The 21,954-nt window shown below is 41.2% G+C and overlaps 1 protein-coding gene across 3 annotated transcripts; it reads right to left on the minus strand.

Moving 5' to 3' along the window:
- Nucleotides 1-4,359: 4,359 nt before the first annotated feature.
- Nucleotides 4,360-21,675, minus strand: CATSPER2 (cation channel sperm associated 2). Of its 3 annotated transcripts, XM_037154924.2 has the most exons (13): nucleotides 21,532-21,675; nucleotides 20,923-21,069; nucleotides 20,218-20,391; nucleotides 19,561-19,629; nucleotides 13,242-13,414; nucleotides 12,551-12,706; nucleotides 12,150-12,274; nucleotides 10,309-10,487; nucleotides 9,997-10,096; nucleotides 9,598-9,654; nucleotides 7,195-7,400; nucleotides 6,687-6,854; nucleotides 4,360-5,476 (listed from the first exon to the last, which is right to left on the minus strand). In XM_037154924.2, exons 2-13 carry the CDS (start codon nucleotides 21,065-21,067, stop codon nucleotides 5,445-5,447), a joined length of 1,584 nt encoding a protein of 527 aa, XP_037010819.1. In that variant the 5' UTR covers nucleotides 21,068-21,069; nucleotides 21,532-21,675; the 3' UTR covers nucleotides 4,360-5,444. The 3 variants fall into 3 exon arrangements, with proteins under 3 accessions (XP_037010819.1, XP_037010818.1, XP_037010820.1); XM_037154923.2 differs by having other exon boundaries at nucleotides 20,923-21,675; XM_037154925.2 differs by lacking the exons at nucleotides 19,561-19,629; nucleotides 20,218-20,391 and having other exon boundaries at nucleotides 20,923-21,675.
- Between the last annotated feature and the right edge of the window lie 279 nt (nucleotides 21,676-21,954).

Here is a 21,954-nt window from a genome sequence, read left to right on the forward strand (position 1 = left end):
GGGCCGAGAAAAGAGATAAACCAGATTAAACCACTGTATAAGGGAACTGAGGGGAGTGGGGTGGGGGAGGGAGGGAAAGAGAGAGAGATAAAGAAAGAGAACTGGTCATAGGTCAGAGAGATCTCACTCAAAATAACTTGGTCTTGTATCAGGGTGAGAAGTCTTTTCTGTCCTCCATTTATATATCCCCAAAGGTCTTTACCTGACACCAGGTCTAAACGGTAATTCAACGCTGTGGCTCTCTTCAGACCATTAGTTTGTCCCTCTTTCTTTAGAACCATCTTCTATTTTATTCCCCAAACCTACACCTTCAAATTCATTATTAATGCACCTCTGTCCTAGAAGGTTCACTCAGGAGCATAGAATTTTAGAGCTGGAAGAGAACTGAGGAATCCTCCAGTAAAAACTTCTCGCTTTATAAATGAGGAAATTAATGCTCAAAGAAATGGAATGAGTTGGCCCAGGCTGCAGAAGGAGTTGAGGGTAGTGCTGGGATTTTCCAAGGAGAGCCAAAAGTTGGGACCAGTAAAATGATCTATTGCTTCAATTTACCAATATTTTCCCTTTTCCCATCAAAGGTACCACATTTAGTCTGAGAAGCTAAGAGGATAGTTAGAGAAAGAACATTACCTGGGCTCCCAACAGCTCTCTAGCTCCTGGTTCCAGCCCATCCTGCAATTCACATGAGTTTCTGCATTTGGTTCTTTAAAAACCCTCATAATAAAGTCTCCTTTTTCTCTAATATTTTTTGCTACTAATATAGTAGCAAAAAATGAGATGGCCTAGATTTGAATTCTGGGTCCAATATTTACTAGCTGTGTAGAGTAGTGAGAATTAATTTAACTCTAATAGAGTTGTAAGAATTAATTTAAATAATTCATTTACTCTCTCCCACTAAAAACCAATACGAAATTTTTTTTAAAATTGATTATGCTGTTACAGTTGTTCTATTCCCCCCCTTCATTCCCCTCCACCCTGCCCCCCCATCCCCACCATTACCCCCCTTTAGTTTATGTCCATGTGTCTCAAGTCCTTTAGGTTCTATATTTCCCATGCTATTCTTGCCCCCCCCCATCTATTTTCTATCTACTGTCTATGCTACTTATTTTCTGTACCTTCTCCCCCCATCTCCTCCTCCCACTCCCCTGTTGCTAACCCTCCTTGAGATCTTCATTTCTATGTTTCCACTCCTGATCTAGCTGTCCTTTTAGTTTGCTTTCGTTTTAGGTGTGGTTGTTAATAACTGTGAGTTTGTTGTTCTTTCACTGTTCATCTTTTCTATCTTCTTTTTCTAAGATAAGTCCCTTTAACATTTCATATAATAAGGACTTGGTGATGATGAACTCCTTGAATTTGATCTTATCTGAGAACCACTTTATCTGTCCTTCCATTCTAAATGAAAGCTTTGCTGGATAGAGCAATCTTGGATGTAGGTTTTTCTTTCATGACTTGGAATATTTCTTTCCAGCCCCTTCTTGCCTGTAAGGTCTCTTTTGAGAAATCAGCTGACAGTCTGATGGGAACTCCTTTTGTAGGTGACTGTCCCCTTATCTCTTGCTGCTTCTAGGATTCTGTCCTTCATTTTAATCTTGGCTAATATAATGATGATGTGTCTTATTGTGTTCCTTCTTGGGTCCAACTTCTTTGGGACTCTCTGAGCTTCCTGGATTTCCTGGAAGTCTATTTCCTTTGCCAGATTGGGGAAGTTCTCCTTTATTATTTGTTCAAATAAGTTTTCCACTTGCTCTTTCTCTTCCCCTTCTGGTACCTTTATAATTCGGATGTTGGAGCGTTTAAAGATGTCCTGGAGGTTCTTAAGCCTCTCCTCATTTTTTTGAATTCTTGTTTCTTCATATTTTTCTGTTTGGTGATTTTTTTCTTCCTTCTGGTCCACTCCCTTGATTTGAGTCCTAGTTTCCTTTCCATCACTATTGATTTCCTGTGCATTTCCCTTCATTTCTATTAGTTTAGCCTTCCTCTAATTTTGTTCCTCTGATTTGTGACTAAAATCAACCAGTTCTGTGAGCATCCTGATCCCCAGTGTTTTGAACTGTGCATCTGAAAGTTTGGCTATTTCTTGTTCACTTAGAGTTATCGGCTCTGGGGCTCTGAGTTCCTCTTGAGCCATGTTTTGGTCTGTTCGTGCCTGTTACGTATGAAGAGCAGAGCCTTAGATGTTCACCAAGGTGGGGCAACTCAGTCACTGGATTGTGACGCTGTATGTGGGGGCAGGGTCAAAGAGGGGCAATAAAGGTCCCCTCTGCTGCTTCCTGCCACTGGGGCCTGCGCGGTCTGTCTCACTTCTCACTCCTTCGCTGGTTTATCTGCACAAAAATGTGTGACGGCGGTCAGCCTGCTGCCTTGCGCCCTCACTGGGTCCACCCGTTGCTACCCCATGCCTGAGATCCGCCCACGGCTGCCTGCATGCCTGGGTCAGGGGATCTTTCCTGCCAGACTCCGCTGCTGGCTCCACCCCTCTTACCAGTCTGCTGAACAGTTTGTTATTGTCAAACTTTCATATAGTTCAATTTTCTGTGTTTTGGTTGCATTTTTATAACTAAAACTTTGTTGTTTTTAAACTTGGTTCTGGGAGGAGACACAGTGTTTCCACCTTCACCTCAATCTTGGCAGAAGTCCTATGCTGCATTTCTTATCATAAAATATTTAATAAAAATTATATATTGACATTTGTTTAAGAAACATTTTTGTTTTCATTTCATGGGGAATGACTACAGGGCTTTTCCTTAAAACACAATGTTGATTCTTGGTTTTAGATATCTCTATTCATTTTCAAAAATGAGATACAATTTACATTACATAAATTCACCATTTTAAAGTATACAATTCAAAGTTTTTTAAGTATGTATGAGTTAACCACTCAGAAGGCGATAGAATTTTAATAATAATCATTTCTAAAGACTTGAGCCATCCAACAATGGGATGGGATCCCCTGCAACTAGAGACATTAAGCATAACCTGGATAATCCCCCTTTTAGTGACGTTCTAAAACATGTTCCTGTTCTAATGGGAGATAAATTCTGAAGTCCCTTCTAATGCTAGAATCTGTGGGACATATATTGATTTGAACACTTCTAAACAGTGGAATCACTGCTCTGAGCAATGGCAAGGAATTGAAATAAGGGACTCTCTTTTGGCCCCAAAACCGGTGAAAACAATAAAGTCAATGGTACACATACCCTAGCCAGGTAGTTCAGTTGGTTAGAGCATTGCTTTTTTTTTTTTTAGAGAGAGGGGAAAAGAGGGAGAAAAACATCAATGTGTGGTGGCCTCTCATGTGCCCCGCACTGGGGACCTGGCCCATAACCCAGACATGTGCCCTGATTGGGAATTGAACCAATGACTCTTCGGTTTACAGGCCAGCACTCAATCCACTGAGCCACACCAGCCAAGGTGGTTAGAGTGCTGTCTTGATATGCCAAGTTTGTGGGTTTGATCCTTACTCAGGGCACATATGAGAATCAAGCAATGAATGCATAAATAATTAGAACAACAAATCATTGTTTTCTTTCTAAGAAAAACCAGTAATAAAAAAAAGTTGGGAAGCAGTATGGAGTTTCCTCAAAAAGTTAAAAATGGAACTGCCTTTTCATAAAAACAAACACATAGACCAATGGAACAGAATAGAGAGCCCAGATATAAGCCCACACCTTTATGGTCAAGTAATATTTGACAGAGGAAGCAAGCACATACAACTGGATAAAGACAGTTTATTCAATAAGTAGTATTGGGATAGTTGGACAGATACACACAGAAAAATGAAACTAGACCACCTTCTTACACCACACACAAGAATAAATTCAAAGTGGATCAAAGACTTAAATGTTAGACCCAAAACCATACAAACTGTAGAACATAGGCAGCAAAATATCAGACATTGCTCGTAGCAATATTTTATTGGATATATCTCTCCAGGCAAAGGAAAGAAAAGAAAAAATAAATAAATAGAACTACATCAAACTAAAAAGTTTTTGTACAGCAACTCTGGCTGGTATGGCTCAGTGGGGTGAGTGCTAGCCTGTGAACCAAAAGGTCACTGGTTCAATTCCCAGTCAGGGCACATGCCTGGGTTGCAGGCCAGGTCCCCGGTCCTTGCTGGGGTGTGTGAGAAGCAAACACACATTGATGTTTCTCTCACTCTCTTTCCCTTTTCCTTTCCCTCTCTTTAAAAATAATAAATAAAATCCTTTAAGAAAATAATAAAGCTGCCTTTCAACCCAGCTCTCCCACTTATGGGAATATATCTGAAGGAACCCAAAACACTACTTTGAAAGAACGTAAGTACCCTTATGTTCATTGGAGTGTTTTTGACAATCACTAAGATTTTGAGGCAGCCCAAGTACTGATTTATCCATCAGTAGATGAATGGATAAAACAGCTATGGTACATTTACACAATGAAATATTACTTGGCCATGTAAAAGAAAATTTTATTCTTTGCAACAGCGTGGATGGATATGGAGAACATTATGCTAAGTGAAATAAGTCAGTCAGAGAAAGACAAATACCATATGATTTCACTCACATATGGAATCTAATGAACAAACTGAACTAATAAGCAAAATAGAGACAGACTCATAGATGGAGAGGAGGATGACAGCTCTGGGCTGGGGTGGGAGGGCATTGGGTGGCATGATTGAGCAAAAAAGAAAAAGAACTCATGGACATGGACGGTAGTGTGGTGATTGTGGTGGGGAGGGGAGAGGTGAAAGAGGATATAAGAAGGACAAATGGTAATGCAAAAAATACAATACAAAAGCTATTTAAAAAGTATTTTATTTATTGATTTTTAGAGAGATAGGGGAAGGGAGGGAGAAAGAGAGGGAGAGAAACATCAATGTGTAGTTGCCTCTGGCTTGCTCCCTACTGGGGGCCTGGCCTGCAACCCAGGCATGTGCCCTCAATGGAAATCAAACCAGTGACCCTTTGCTTCATAGGCCAGTGCTCAATCCACTGAGATACACCAACTAGGGCAATATAAAAGCTATTTTAAGAAAATTAATGGTACACAGGAGAAGCAATATTTCTAGATAATGGAAACAATAGTTCTCATTAGTTACGTCAATAGTTCTAGGGAATCTCCTTTCCCCAAATCCCAACCAGAGAGGCCTGTACCCACCAGGGAAGTTGAGGGTAAAGTTAGGACTCTATCAGGAAGCAGAGTTTGCAAGAGGGGTAGGAAGTTACAAAGTCAAAGAAAAAGGTAGTCTGAGTAGCTATGGAAAGTGCAGAAAGCCAAGGACCACAGGCCCCATTGGCATTTAAACTAACTTTTTCACCTAATCTTATACCTTTCAGTATCCCCTATGTCTCAGAGACAGGCCACTGAGCAATTATCAGTAGTATTTATTAAACATTTATACTTTGAATTCTCCATTTCCAACTATTCCCTTCGTTATCTGTTGCCAAAGCCATCCATCATTGGTTTTACTTGTCTTCAAAGTTCATCAGTGCCTGCACTGTAAAGAAACAGACTATGAGACTGGAGAATTAAGAATATGCAATACATACAAGTGTTTTAATACCCTGCTTTCCCAGGTTCTCACACAAATTTTTATGATCAATTAATATCTTTACATTAAATTAAGCCATATGTTGTATGTCAACTATAATGAAAAATAAATTTAAAAAATTAAGCCATATACACTTGTACTTTTTGCCATAGATGAATTACTTAGGATTAAAGAAGCTGCCTTGCTGCCTTCTCTATTTCACCCTTTCTCCTTGGAGAACAAGCAGGAAGGCAAGGCTGAGGACAACTGGAAAGAGCAGGATTAGCCTTAGGCAACATTCTGAAGTAGGTGAATGTCTCCTTTGACATCCTGTTCTAAATTCCACATTCCAGTGTTATAAATTTCTCTTATTGCCCTCCTATGCCCACCACACACATATATTCCTCTTTCCTAATTGTTATTTTCACAGCGAGTTGATTTCAACTAAGTATGAGGAAGATAACACTAATCCATATTAAATTGTAAAAAAAAGATGGGGTCTAACTCTTTTGGTTTTCATTTCTAGAGCAAAAATTTATTAATCTAATCTAATCTCCAACTGGAAAAATTTCAAGTGAGAAATTTAGAGAAAATAGCTCTACTATTTAAATCACATATTTCTCTTTGCCTAGGCTGACACTAGAAGGTGCTGAAAGGAAGACAAGTCTATAATTCATAAACCTCTTTCGTGGGTTGAAGGAAGTGGGCACTTGTGGCCATTCTGTTCAATGTCTAATTCTAACAGCTATCAGTCATCATACACACAGTCTCAAAATCTGGAGCCTAAGGCCCTACTGCTCAGGTCTGAAATGTGGCCTTCAGAGAGAAGGCACATGTACAAAAGAGAGTGGGCCACCAAAAGAAGCAAGAGCCCACCTTGTCTTAATTCCCAACAAATGGAACACAATCCTCTTGGGAAACAAGCTCTCAGACCTGAAAGGATTTAGGTGCCCCTTACTGAAGAAGCAAAATTGCCAGGTTCTCTTTAGGTTAGAAAAATTGGGACATACGTCCAGAAGGTAACATCCCAAACCAAATATTTGCCCTTTTTAGGTATGAGATGAAAATTCAGACACTGAGATATCAAAATAGTGATCATCCACCCCCTTATCCTCAGTTATATATGCTACTCCAATGTAGTTAATTCCTGGTCCTTATGACTGCCCCAAATCCATACCTGCAAACTCTTGCAAGCGCTTACGCTCCTCTAGGTTATACTGAAGCTTTTCTAGCAATTCAAAATATCGGAAGAGTGAATCTCTAGGCCACACAACACGTTCTTCCTCGTCCATGTCCATTAGCCCAGGCAGATTCTGGTGCACATGAGTCTCCCAATCCAACTGACCTGGAGAGAAGAATTCTTCTTAAAGACATATAGATTTGTGGAAGTTGGGAAAGAACTGGTGAATCCTATGGTGTGTGAGGGGAAGGGGAAAAGCAGAGATGAAAGAGGAAACAAAAAGCAGGAAGGATGGTAAAGGGTGCATCACCAAGAGACCACATTTTACAATAGGCAAAGACAGCCACAGCCACACTTACCCAAAGTGAAGCAAAAGTATAGAGGAAATGAAGAAGCACAAAGAAAGTAACTAAGACAGAAAATCAGACTGGTACAAAAAACTGGGAAGTAGGTATAGTTAAGACTAGGATGTTTCCTAGAAAAGTGGAAGAAGCCCTCTGCTTACCAATAGAGTCCAACCCTCCAGGTTCAGAAGAAGAGGAAAAGAAGGAAGAGGTAGAATATAAAGAAGATGAAGATTTTGTCTTTTTTGATAAAGATTCTTTTGTTTTTGACTCAGATGCTCCTGAATCCTCTTCAATGGCACTGGTTTCAGATTCTACTTTAAATGTTTCTGATAAGTCCAAAGATTCCACTTGTTGATTGGTATCTCTATAAGTGAAAATGGAAATGTTATTGCTTGAAATATATTTATGAGATACGATTTGCTCTTTCATTATTCTGGTTCAGGCCCTGGCCATTCCCTAATGCTGAGACTTAAGGTTATGAAGGCCAAGCTGCTTGTTGCATATACAGGTTATTGTATACACAAGCCCAAAATCCAAGCTTAAGCACTTTCAACCACAATTATTCCATGTACTATATCTGTATTAGTGTCCCTCACCACATAGCTTCTGTCCTCAGTTTTACTCAGGCTTCCACAATGCACACCCAACCTTATTTTGCCAAGCTTTAGCTCCCCACACCATAGCCCTATGCCTATTATACCATATCTATAGTCTTTCCCCACACAGTTCTGTCTCTTAATAGTAGAGTGTCCCTGGGCTCAGCTCTTGGTCTTTTTATCTTCTTCATCTATACAGGGGTGTCCAATGTACGACCTGTGGGCCACATGTAGCCCAGGATAGCTATGAATGCAGCCCACACAAAATCATAAATTTGTTTAAAACATTATGAGATTTTTTTGTGTGTGATTACATATCACAATGTATTTAATGTGTGGCCCAAGACAACTCTTCTTTCAGTATGGCCCAGAAATGCCAAAAGGTTGGACACCCCTGATTCTATAGTCACTCCTTTGGTGATCTCAGCTGAGCTTAATTGCCTACTAAATGCAAATTTAAACCTCTAGTCCAGACCCCACTCAATTCAAACTAGTATATACAACTTTGAATCATAAATCACCACTTGAATGTCTAATAGACATCTCAGATTTAACCAGAACTAAACTCTACCTACCATATCTCTTCTACCAACAGCCTTCCCCATCTCAGCTAATCCATTCTGCCAGTTGCTCAGGCCAAAACTTTGGAGTCATCCTGAACTCTCCTCTCATACATACCCCACATCCAATCCATCAAATCTTGTTGACTCTACCTTCAAAATATATCATTTCTTACTGGTACCATTCTGGTCTGAGCCATTATCACCTTCAGCTTTGATAGCAGCACAGCTTCCTAACTCATCTTTCTGTTCCTTCCCTTGTTCTTCTACAGCCTATTATCAACATAGCAACTAGAGTAATCCTTCTTAAATGTAAGGCATTTCATGTCACTGATCTGTTCTGTTCCCCATTTCATTCAGAGTCAAAGTCTCTAAGTCCCTACAATGGTCCCCACAGTCCTATAAACTAGGATCCCCACAGCCCTACAGGATAGGGTCCCCTTTGTCTCTCTGAACTTATTTCCTATCACTTTCCCCCTGCTCATTTTGTTCCAGTTACAATGGTTTCTTGATGTTTCTTAAACACATCAGGCATGCTTCTGGCTTAGGACCTTTGTACTAACTGTTCCCTCTGCCTATAACATTTCTGCCATAGTGATCTCACCTACTCCAAGTCTTTGCTCGAATGTTACCAGGCCACCCTGACTAACTTGTTAAAGATTATAACCAATGTACAACCCCCCCACCCAATACATCCCATGCATCTAAAAAGTATTCAGTAATTATTTGTTGAATGGATGAATGAGATTATTTCCCCTTTTGCTCTCTTGCCCACTACTGAATATTCAGGGTCTAGAATAGCATCTGTTTTATAAAAGATACATGTATTAATATCCTGTGGCTGCTGTTAACAAATTATGACAAACCTGGTAGCTTAAGACAACAGAAATTTATTCTTTCACAATTCTGAAATCCAGAGTCTGAAATCAAGGCAATGGCAGGGCTATTCTCCCTCTGGAAGTTCTAGGGGAAATGAGTTCCTTGCTTCTTCTAGCTCTGGTAGTTAGCTGCCTGGTACTCCGTGGCTTCTAGCTTGTGCTTGCATCACTCCAAACTCTCTCTATATTCACATCTCCTTCTCCTATTCTCTATGTTTATGTCTTCTGTCTCTGATAAGGAGCCTTGTCACTGGATTTAGGGCCTACGTGAATAACCCAGCATAATCATATCTCAAGGTCCTTAACTTAATTGCATCTACAATGACCTTTTTTCCAAGTAAAGTCATGTTCACAGGTTCTGGGGGTTAGGACATGGGCATATTTTGGGGGGGGGGCTGCCATGCAACCAACTACAATCAGTAGTTATTGAATGAATGAATTCTCTCTCAAAGCCAATATTTGTCTTTGGTTTTCTACCTTCTCCTCCCTCATGTGTGTACATCCCAGTTCACAAACACACTCCTAACCTGGCATCAATTTTGCTAAGGCTTGACCTCAGTGCCTCAGGGGACAGGTTTTGTCTCCTGAAAAGCAAAATACACAAACAAGTAAAGAGAGTTATACTGAAGCAGGAGTTTATTAAAGATAAAAGAAAACTGAAGTGAAGAAATTATACTAAAGGGTTGAAAATGAAGTGAAGAAAACTAAGTAAGCAAGGAGGAAAAATTATAGTAAAGGGGTGAAAAAGAGTAGGGAAACTCCAACAGTAGATAAAGAATCAGGCAATATTACAGAACTGGGGCATTCTAAATCTTGGGCAAATTTGTTGTAAGGAAAAGTGGGGTCAAAGCCATAGAAGAGAGAAAGGGAGTAAGGTCAAGAAACCTTTGGGAACTAAAGTTGGGTTTGAAAATTGGGAAACAGACCTCTGGATAATCTGCCGTTTGAATATGTCGGCTTTGTGCTGAACCTCCAGGTGTGTCATCTCCTCATTCAGGTCGGTCCTGATAGCCTGAAAGTTAGTAACTGCCCCAAAGGACCATTAGGAGCTGGGGATGGTGATGACAAGACCCAGGGAGAGGGCTTATGTGGGGAGAAACCAAGTGAAATAGCCATTACTGGCCCCGAGCCTTCCTGCCATATCAGCTTCTCTCCCTCCATAACCCACCAACCCTAGCTTTCACTCTAATTTCTTCCTACCCATCCCTCCCACCAAGTTTCACCTTTTCTATGCTTACCCATCATGGCTACTATGATGTTTCGAAAGATAATGGAACCAAGTAACAACGAAAGGATGACATAGATGCTGCTGAAGGTGCGGCTGACTTCAGGCACCTTCCAGGTGTCCTGAAGCAGTGCATACCAATGATCCATAGTGAAGAGAATGAACACTGTTACTAGGGAATTCAGCAGGTCCCTAAAGAAAAAGGTGTGTGAGTAGATAAAACGGAGATCTAAATCTGGAAGAAATAGTTTCACTCTCACTGTTTTTTAAATTCTCACTCTAAAAGCAACATAAGAGCATTTCTTTATAGTTTTCTCTGATTCTGGCTTCTTTTCTCCCATACTCAAGTTTTTAGCTAATTATACTTCAGTTTGAGGTTGTTTCATTAGGTTTTCCTCTACTATGAATAATCTATGAATTTCAATTACTATTCCATTAATAGTTGGGGCACAGTAGGTATTTAATAAATAGGTAGTGACTGAATTTTTAAAAGTTGTATGAATCACCAACTACTTGTCATTTTTTGTAAGTTTATTCTCCACTGTCCTACAGACTTCACCTAACAGAACATCACTTACAAATTTAACAAACATCCTTCCAATTTAGTTTGTTGTTATGAACTGATAAGTAAACAAATGGATTTGACCTAAATATGTGATGTCAAGTAATGAATGATAATGGCTATATCACAAAAGCTGTCAGGAAGGTAGCTAAATTTTCCTTTTTAGTCTTCCATATACAATTTGTTGAAAACATAAGGGCTGGAATAGGATAACTTCTAGAACTTTCCTCACTCGTACTTTTTTTTTAAAAAAGATTTTATTTATTTATTTTTAGACAGAGGGGAAGGAAGGGATGGGAGAGAAACATCAGTGTTTGGTTGCCTCTTGCATGCCCCCTACTGGGGACCTAGCCCATAACCCAGGCATGTGCCCTGACTGGGAATTGAACCAGAGACCCTTTGGTTCACAGAACGGTGCTCAATCCACTGAGCCACACCAGCCAGGGCATTTTTTTATAAAACTACCAAGAGAGCTGAGAAGCACTGACAAGATTGGATTCTAATTCATAAAAACATTATCACCTCTGAATCCATATTGACTTTATACTAGTAGTCAGTATTCTCTAGACAAAGATCTTATAAGGATTTTATTTTTAAACGAGTTTAGGTGTGTGCATGCATAATCCACACACCTAGAGAGACTGGGGTAAAACCAGTGAGCATGTTTGAGAGTAACATTTATTATCACTTACAATGTGTGTTTAATACTCTAAATGCTTAAATGAATTACCTCATTTATTCCTTCACTCTTACTACCATTTTTCAAACGGGGTAACTGAGGTTTAGAAGCCAGGGCTTAACCACTGGAGTATATTGCTATTTAAAGAAGGCCCATCTGGTGCATATGATTTGACAAACCAGAGCAATACCCCTGCAAGTGTGGCTCAGAAGACTGAGTGCTCGCCTGGAAATCAAAAGGTCACTGGTTCAATTCCCAGTAGGCCACATGCCTGGGTTACAGGCCAGGTCCCCAGTTGGAGGTATGTGATCTCCCATACAATGTTGTGTCTTTCCCTCTTTTTCTCCCTCCCTTTTCCTTTCTCTAAAAGTAAATAAACAAAATCTTAAAAACCAAACAAAAAACAGAAAAACCCAGAGCAAATCTGGTAGCTGCCCTATCCTGAAAATCAAATTGAATACCACTATTCTTTTGTATTCTCTTTGTCTCTCCTGTGTTCCATTCCACTTTCTTAAAATAGTCTATACTCTTTGTATTACTATACATTGGACTACTTCCCAGTCTCTCACCCAAATTCTCTCCCCCTACCCAGGTTTCCCCCAGTCCTGCCTACGAGAAGAACATGCGGTACTTCAGGTCCGGGCGAGTTGAACGGGTGTAATTCTCAAAGAAGTAGACACCGGTCACAGCAAAAATGTAGAAGAAGATCATCAGCAACATCAAAAGGAAGGTCATGCTCTAGAGGCCATGACTTCAAGTCAGAGCTGGGCCAGACTAGGCTGATCTCCACCTACAGCCCAGTCTAGCCCACCCTGGCAATCCCCCACCAAACCCTCACTTCCAGTCCTAAGCCCCATCATCTATAGAACACAGCAGCTTGACCCCACTGCTTTCTCATCCAATAATAGATCACAGGGTTTTTCATTGCCCTCTTTGACCCACCCAGACTTGTTTCGTGTAACTCCCAAGTTTATCCACCTTGCCCACCTGGTTTTGCCACTATAGTCAATTCACCTTGAGGGCCCTGGCCAGGGCCAAAATAATGACTCGAACTTGAGGGAATCGTGTAAAGAGTTTGAGAGACCTTAGCACCCGACAGATCCTCAGCAACTGGAGCCATACAGACTGCCTTGTTACCCCTACCAGCACCACAACCTCAGGAAGCAGGGACTGTGGAAAACACACAGATTATGAATAAAATATACCCAAAGCACTGATGCACAGCTGCCCCTTCATTACTGGTCGTCTTCATAGTTCCTTGGGCATCATCTCTTGAATAACATTCTCTAGTGACTGTTTCCTATTCAGTCTTTCTATACTAAATTACTTAAACTCTGTACTCCAATTTTCTCAGACATAAAAAGGTGATAAATGGAGTGTGTGTCTCATTAGGTTGTTGTGGAGCTCAAATGAGAAAATACATGTAAAACACTTAGAACCCCTGGCACTTATTAAGTGCTTAGTAACTGGTAGATATTATTGTTGGGGTTAATGTTGTGGTTGGGGTTAATGTTGTGGTTAGATTCTGCCTTGCAATGCCAACAATTCCTACAATGACTGACTTTTAGAAGAAAAAAAAGAAAGTTAAATATATTTGTATTTGTTTCTCCCTGTAATCTAATTATCTTAACTTTTCTTGTCACTTTGATTCACCTAGACACACTGCCCAGCCCACTAAACTAATCATCAAGATATCTACCCTTACCAATATGGTAACAACAAAATCAAAGACATTCCAGGCATTCTTCCAGAAGAGAAAAAAGCTGTATAGCCACATAAGCAGGATCTCCAAGATAAAAATAAATAAGATGAACCAAGCTGCCACCTCCAGAGTCAGCTTCATTGGCCACAGTTTGGTGTTAGAGGATTCGAGCAGTTCTGTGAGAGTAGAGCAAAGGATAAGTAAAGGTTAAGGAAGTGGGAAGCTGAATGATAGAGAATGATCACAATCTATTATAAACCACATTTGTGCCCACTGCTATTACATTTTTCTTTGAGTTTCTCTAATCACCGTTGCTGCTTCAACATGCGAAACACAGGGGAGGACCCAATTGAATGTGGAAAACAGCGACGACCCATTTCTTCTGCTGGTGATCAATATGCCGAACAGCTGCAAGTCACTGCCTTCCCACGCTGGGGTCACACAGACGCCTAGGGACTCATCTCTTAACTACCCTAACCCTGTCTACTGTACTGTTACCCCCAAGTCCCAAATTTCACAAAGAAGCGATGAGCCTTGAGAATGGAATGAAAATGTAGGGCCATGAGATGTTAAGTGCTTTATAAGGGATACAGAAGCAAGAAGCCAGATTCATAGAGCGTATTGAGTTACAATAAGAAATTGTTGGTTCCTTATTTGTTAGCTTTTAAAACTTTCCCTTCCTTGTACAAAATTGATTTTGTTCTGCAAAGCAAATTGAATCCTATACTTTCTTTCTAGAACCCTACTATTAGCTAACTGCTGTTCCTTAACTCATTGCTTCACCTTTCAACCCTCTTCATATCATTTATACATTTAATGGATGTATACCATGCTATTGAAAAAAACATGAAGACTAAAATAGGCGTACAGGTTAAAACTTCAATACATCTCCCTGTGAAATAGGATAAACTGACAGCCTGCAAATGCTCTATGACTGATATGCTTGGCAGTTAATGGAAGAAGAGCATACTCAACCACCCTGAAGAACACAAACTGCTATTTCTATGCCTTAATACATCATTTCCCATCTAAAGTTTAACATATACTACATGTATTTAATATATAATATGTAATGTTATAAACCTGAAACTAATGTGGTATGTAAATTATCTCAATTTTAAAAATTAAATTAAAACTATATAATACATAAAATATATTTGATCCCCAAGCCAAACTTAATGTCATTTTAAAGTTCATTTGTAGATAAATCATATATTTTCTTTAAAAAATAGCATGGACTTCTGGTCAAGATGGAGGCATAGGTAAACATACTTTGCCTCCTCGCATGACTACAGAAAAAAATTACTGCTAGACTATAAAACAAATCACTCAGACCATCAGAAAACAGAGCCCTATGGAAGTCCAACAACCAAGGACTTAAAGAAGCCACAATCATCCAGACATGTAGGAGGGGCTGAGACGTGGAGACAGGTGGAGAGGCAAGGCACCACAGGAGAGGCACAGCAGAGGCAAAACAGGCACTCCCACATTCACATGTGGTGGATAAAAACTAGGAGGGATCTCTGGGGAGTGAGTGATCCCAGCCCCAGACCACTCAGCAACCTAGGGTTCCAGCACCAGGAAGATAAATCCCCATAACTTCTGGCTGTAAAAACTAGAGGAGGTTGGGCTGGTGGAAGAAACTGCCAGATTATCAGGAGACTCCTCTTAAAGGGCCTGCATGGATTTAGGACTCATGCAGACCCAACCCTCTGGGATTTAGCACCAGGGCAACAGCTGGAAGGGCACAAGTGACATACAGGGAGAAAGTGAAGAGACTAGACAGAGCAAGTGCTAAGGGACAGCCTCCTCCTAGGCAAACCTCCAGAAGTCAGGCAGTACCATTGTCCCTTTTCAGAGCCCTTCCCTAAAACAGAGCCACAAAGCAGTGAAACGAGTTGCCCTGCCCTGGTGATCACCTAAAGGCTCTGCCCCTTAGGTGGCAGAGCCCTCTATGTTTATAGAAGGTCTGCACTTCTATAACAGGCCACATGACTAAGACAGGGAATCAAAGCAGCTCTACCTAACACACAGAAACAAACACAGGGAGGCTGTCACATTGAGAAGACAAAGAAAGATGGACCAATTGAAAGAACAGAACAAAACTCCAGAAAAAGAATTAAAGGAAACAGAGATAACAAACCTATCAGATGCAGAGTTCAAAACACTGGTTATCAGGATACTCAAAGAACTCATTGAGTATGGCAACAGCATAAAAAACACCCAGGCAGAAATGAAGGTTACATTAAGTGAAATAAAGAAAAATCTACAGGAACCAATAGTGGAGAGGTTGAAACTGAGTACCAAATCAATGATTTGGAACATAAGGAAGAAAAAAGCATTCCATCAAAACAGTAAGAAGAAAAAAAGAATTTAAAAGAGTAAGGATAGACCAAGAAGCCTCTGGGACATCTCCAAATGTAGCAACACCTGAATCATAGTGGTGCCAGAAGAAGAAGAGGAAAAGCAAGAAATTAAAAACTTATTTGAAAAAATAATGAAAGAAAACTTCATAGACATATAATTCCAGGAAGCACAGAGTCCCAAATAAGCTGGACCCAAAGAGGACAACACCAAGACACATCATATTAAAATGCCAAAGGTTGGACTTCCGCCAAGATGGAGGCATAGGTGGATGTGCCGTGCCTTCTCATACAACCAAGTTTAGAGACAACTAAATATTAGCAACAGAAAGCACAGCCAGAACACAGAAAATTGAACTTTTCGGAAGCCCGTTAACAACAAATTCTTCAGCCTGACCGGTAAGGGGCAAAACCAGCAGCTGGTGAAGCGGGGTTGCACAGGAGGTCTCGGTCAGGCGGACTCAGGTGCGGAATCCAGTGCGGAATCCAGGCGCAGGGTTGGACCTAGTGAGCGACCGAGTGAGCCACCATGCAAGCGACCACGGGGGAGACAGCGGGGGAGCGGTGCTGCATGTTGACTGTGGTCGCGCATTTGTGCGCAGGCGGACAGGCGAGGGAGTGGGCGGTTGGACCGGGGCCGGCGGGTCCCCTCGGCAAGCGGCAGTGAAGGGCGCCGCCATTTCCCCGCTCTGACCCCACCTCCACATACAGTGTCATAACCCAGCGACTCTGAGTGGCCCGGCCCAGGTGAACCACCTAAGACGCTAATCCTCACCCAGCTGTGAGAAACAGCAGAGGGTGCCACCATTTCCCTGCTCTGACCACACCCCCACATACAGCATCACAACCCAGCAACCTGGTAGTCCAAGGCTCCGCTCCTCAGACTTAACACGAACAGACCAAAAATGGCTCAAGAAGATCTCAAAGCCCCAGAGCCGATATCTAAGCAATGAAGAAATAGCAAAACTCTCAGATCCACAGTTTAAAACACTGGTGATCAGGATCCTCACAGAACTGGTTGATTATAGCCACAAATTAGACAAATATATGAAGGCAAAACTAATTGAAATGAATGGAATTGCACAGGAAACCAATAGCAATGAAAAGGAAACTGGGACTCAAATCAATGGAGTGGACCAGAAGAAAGCAAATAATGGCCAAACAGAAAAGAGTGAAGAAGCAAGAATTCAAAGAAATGAGGAGAGTCTTAGGAACCTCCAGGACATCTTTAAACGCTCCAACATCCGAATTATAGGGGTACCAGAAGGGGGAAAGGCACAGCCACCAGTGGAAAACTTATTTGAACAAATAATAAAGGAGAATTTCCCCAAGCTGGCAAAGGAAATAGACTTCCAAGAAATCCAGGAAGCTCAGAGAGTACCAAAGAAGTTGGACCCAAGAAGGAACACACCAAGGCACATCATAATTACATTAGCCAAGATTAAAATGAAGGAGAGAATCCTAGAAGCAGCAAGAGATAAGGGGACAGTCACCTACAAAGGAGTCCCCATCAGACTGTCAGCAGATTTCTCAAAAGAGACCTTACAGGCAAGAAGGGGCTGGAAAGAGGTATTCCAAGTCATGAAATCCAAAGACCTACAACCAAGATTGCTCTATCCAGCAAAACTTTCATTTAGAATGGAAGGACAGATAAGGTGCTTCTCAGATAAGATCAAATTCAAGGAGTTCATCATCACCAAGCCCTTATTATATGAAATGTTAAAGGGACTTATCTAAGAAAAAGAAGTTAAAGAAACATGAACAGTGAAAGGACAACAAACTCACAATTATTAACAACCACACCTAAAACAAAAGCAAACTAAAAGGACAGCTAGATCAGGAGTGGAAACATAGAAATGAAGATCTCAAGGAGGGTTAGCAACAGGGGAGTGGGAGGAGGAGATGGGGGGAGAAGGTAAAGAAAATAAGTAGCATAGACAGTAGATAGAAAATAGATGGGGGGCAAGAATAGCATGGGAAATATAGAATCTAAAGGAATTGAGACACATGGTCATAAACTAAAGGGGGGGGTAATGGTGGGGATGGGGGGTAGGGTGGAGGGGAATGAAGGGGGGAATAGAACAACTGTAACAGCATAATCAATAAAAAAATTAAAAAAAAATAAAATGCCAAAGGTTAAAGATAGAGAATCTTAAAAGCAGCAAGAGAAAAGCAGATGAAAATCACTTGAAGCATTATCAGCTGCAAGTGGTAGGGGAGAGAAGGAGAAAAGGTACAGGGAATAAGAAGCATAATTGGTAGGTACAAAATAGGGAAATGTTAAGAATAGCATAGGAAACGTGAAGCCAAATAACCTATATGCGCACCCCATGGACATGAACTAAATGGTGGGACTGCTGGAGAGAATGGGGGTACCAGGAGGAGGGGGGCAAAGAGGAAAAAATTGGGACAACTGTAATAGCATAATCAATAAAATATGGTTTTTTAAAAAGAAATAAACCAAAAAAGAAGAAGTATTGTGAAAACTAAGACTACAAAAGGCTGGTAAATTTGACCACACACACACACACACAAAACCAAAATAAAAAGTAGCATGAATCACTTATAAAATGCCAAAAGTAAACATTTGCTCATGATTTTTTAAATTACATAATAATAAACATTAAAATACAGTATTTATTTGCTAGTCTAAAATATTTTTATTTCAACTTGCTTCTTTATATCACATACTAATTAATAAAGATTAAAACACCTAAGGCAGTTTTCAAGACTATATGTATTACTGGGAAACAAAATCACAGGACCAAAAAAATTGGGGAGCTTTGATCTAGAAAACTGTTAATAACTACTTTTTCCCTATCTATAACAACATTTTTGTGATTTGGGAAATTGTTTTTTAAAAGCCTAAACAAAATCTTAATGTTTATTACATGAATTAGTCTGTTCAAAGAAATCTGTTAGTCACAAATTATTCATCCTGCCTTTCTACCACGGGAATGTACTTAAAAAGATACAATTTACATGATTGTCCAGGCAATTCCTACTCTGGCAATCCACTGATCCTCTAGCACAGTGATTATATTTCATATTCAGCCATTTTACCAAACAGAATGGTTAGTGTTATTCTTTTTCTTTGTTGTTGATTTGTCCATTAGACAGAGGGAATCTTGTACATGTATTGCTATTATTCCAAGGCTTTATACTATATCCCTAACCTCACAGGGCAGATACATGACTGTTATATAAGAAACAGAAAATAGTTCAAAATCCTCCCCATATTCGGAGTAAATAAAACATTCAAAGCGAATGAAGTATACTGTTGTGGTCAGACATCAATTACTGTGGTGTATTTAAATATCTCTGACCTAACTGCATTAAAGACAGTTTTAAAGTGGGGAAACTCCCACTTTAGTGGGAAGAAACAAGGAAGTGCTATTTTAGTGTCCTTTCTCTTTTCCAAGTAGTTGTTTGAGATGATAATCAAATGAGCTCATTGATTCTCCAGATTTTTTATTGTTAAACATTGCATATAATTTATGATGGGTTTTAGTTATTTACTCTTTGACATTTTTTTGGCTCATTTAATACCTTACTTGTACCTAACTTGACATACTTTGCCAGCTTTCTTATTTGTACTTAATCTTTCTAAATATACATATAAAAATGTAAACAGTGGCTCACTCACTTATGGGCACCAATATCCCTAATAGGAAAGACTGATTCAAACAAATTTAGACTAAACAAGCACAATATAACTAGCCTTTCCTGTTCCTTGTGAGTCTATCACACACCCTAGTCTCTGACTACCTTTTATCTCCTATTCTCCCGAGAGTCCTCCAAATGTTTCCAGATCTTAGCAGTTGCACGAATACTACTCCAGGAGCTTTAACATAATTATGCCTATCACAATTCAAATAATACTCAAAAATGCAAAATAATCAATTTAAAGGAAAAATGACTCCCACCCACTTTCTCTTTCATTCAATGTCAGTTCTCACCTATTTCAACCATCAGCACAATTGTATTCAAAAAGATGAGGAAGATGATGAAGTTTGTGAAGAGAGGACCTGTTTTCTCTTAAGGAAACAATGTATGTTTGTTCTGATTCATGCCGGTGAAATAATAGGGACAAGAATAGAAACAGTGAGAATGAGGAGAAAACGGATTTGGGAGAGGGAAAAGAAAAGTCATAAGACAGATGACGAGATGAGAGACAGTAAAGCCATGGAATAAAAATGAGTGGTTTGAGGCCCTGGCTGGGTAGCTCAGTTGGTTAGAGCATCCTTCTGATAGCCAAGGTTGAGGGTTCCATCTCCTGTCAGGGCATATTCAAGAAACAACCATGAATAAGTGGAACAACAAATTGATGTTTCTCTCTCTCCCCCTTACCTCCTCTCTAAAAAATCAAATAAAATTGTTTTTTAAAAATGCGCCCTGGCTGGTGTAGCTCAGTGGACTGAGCACGGGCCTACAAACCAAAGGGTTGCTGGTTTGATTCCCAATCAGGGCACATGCCTAGGTTTCGGGCTGGGTCCTCAGTAGGGGGTGTGCAAGAGGCAACCCCACATTGAGTTTCTCTCTTCCTCCTTTCCCTCCCCTCTCTCTAAAAATAAATAAATAAAACCTTTAAAAAAATGAGTGGCATAAAAGGATACGCTCAAGGACCCACCCAGCCCACAAAGAAAGAGGTGGTCTCTTACTGCAGCGTACTTGAAACCTACTCATCAGTCTCTGGCTGTGTGTAATTCGTTCTACATGACGAGGCTTTATAGAGAAGCGCACAAGCTGGTGTTGATCTACCAACATAAGTTTCTTCTGATGGGAAGGGTCTACACCAAAATATGAAAGGGGCAATAGATAAAGAGAAGTTTTTGAGGGTATCTGAAGAGCAGGTAGGATTGGGGGCAGGAATACCGGTTACATAATGGGCCCCTTAGTGCTGGGGCTTGCCTTTGCTGTTCCTTCTCACAGCAACTAATATTAGTTCAAAGAGCTAATGTATTGCTTATGATCAACACTGTCCATGCCTAAGAATAAAGGCAGCAGTTTCAACCCTTTAAGTTTTAAGTGTCTTTGGTAAACACACATCAGCCAGGACTAGTAGTTATCCTAGGCCTAAAGGGCAGTGGCATGGATTCTATGTCCTGGATTCAAAGAACTTTATTTCTAAAACCTTCATCAAGTTTGGTGTGCTCACTTCGGCAGCACATACACTAACTATCAAGTTTGGTGTAACCTCCAAATTAGCAACCAAATCAATCTCCCCTAAATTTTCCACGCTTAAAATCGTCTGCTTCCTATTCTTAGGAGGGTGTGGTAAGAGTTTTGAGTTTCTGCTTGTGAAGAAACAGACTGCTGACCAAGTATCTCTCGGATAGTGTGCCGTGGCACAGCTTGGCTCAAGCCTTGCAGATGCTCGATGAGAGAGAAAGTGTCAATGAGACGAGAACGAATGGCATCAGCTCGGGGCAGTTGCACGTGTCCTGCTGGGCGGTAAGTGGCCATGTCTGCTAAGGAAATGGAAGAATTAGATATCGTTTCATTCTTAGTTGCACCAAAGACCAGGCGTTTTCTTCCCCTCCTCCCACTCTCTTTGCCCTTAATACAAACACATTGTACCAAGACTCAAGGTTTTTTGAAACAAAAGGAGACAAGAGTCGTAACAGAATATCGCGCAGTTGACTAAGTGGCCAGGCACCTTTACTTGCGTGACGGCATTTCTAATTATAAGCAGCAGCCACAAGCGCAGGAGTCCAGGGGCTGGAAAAAGAAAATTTCGGGCACCACCTAGGCCCGAGAGAACCAGGCAATGCAATTTGGTGGAGCAGTGGGAGGGTCTGAAGGTGCCCCCGAAAGAAAAAACAAGAACGGACAAAAAGCAACGGCCTGACATTTTGAAAATGTATCCGGTCTCAACGCTCTCTCGGGTGCCAGTTTGTTCTCTCAACTCCCGCTTGTGGGGCCCTCACCTCAGCCCAGGCTCTCTTCCGCCTACTCAGCCCTGACTTCACTCCTCGGCCTCCGCCTCCAGCACCACCGGGGCTCTTCCCACGCAGGACGCGCTTAGGGTCTGCTCTCCGCCTCACTGTGCCCCATTTCCAGCTCTGCACCGCCCCGCCCCGCCCACACCCCCGGATTCCGCCTAGCCAGGGACCCGGACCCGAACCCGGACCCAACAACCCCCAGCCCCCTGGACCCAGCCACCAAGCCTCAAGCCTCAAGCCCCAGGCCCCAAGCCCCGGCCCCAGCACCACCTCAGGCCACCTCCCAGCCCTCTCGCCCTTTCGCTCGCCCCCTTGGCTCCGCCCCGCGCCTGGGCCACTCGGCGGTTACCAGCTGGTCCCGCCCGCCGGACGCAGGCGCCGCACAGCCAATCGGCGGCTGCCACACTG

The sequence above is a fragment of the Artibeus jamaicensis genome, unplaced genomic scaffold (assembly GCF_021234435.1).
Source record: "Artibeus jamaicensis isolate MK-2021 breed Jamaican fruit bat unplaced genomic scaffold, CSHL_Jam_final contig_1132, whole genome shotgun sequence".
In the NCBI taxonomy this organism is placed as follows: Eukaryota; Metazoa; Chordata; class Mammalia; order Chiroptera; family Phyllostomidae; genus Artibeus; species Artibeus jamaicensis.

Bases quoted from the DNA above. Each gene is read 5' to 3' on its own strand.
- CATSPER2 (XM_037154924.2), bottom strand. From the start codon at position 21,067: ATGGCCACTTACCGCCCAGCAGGACACGTGCAACTGCCCCGAGCTGAT. The intron at 12,275-12,550 runs GTGAATTGACTA...CATGGCCTCTAG, and splicing joins CCCTGGCCAGGGCCCTCAAG to AGCATGACCTTCCTTTTGAT. The intron at 10,097-10,308 runs GTAAGCATAGAA...CCTTTGGGGCAG, and splicing joins CATCATAGTAGCCATGATGG to TTACTAACTTTCAGGCTATC.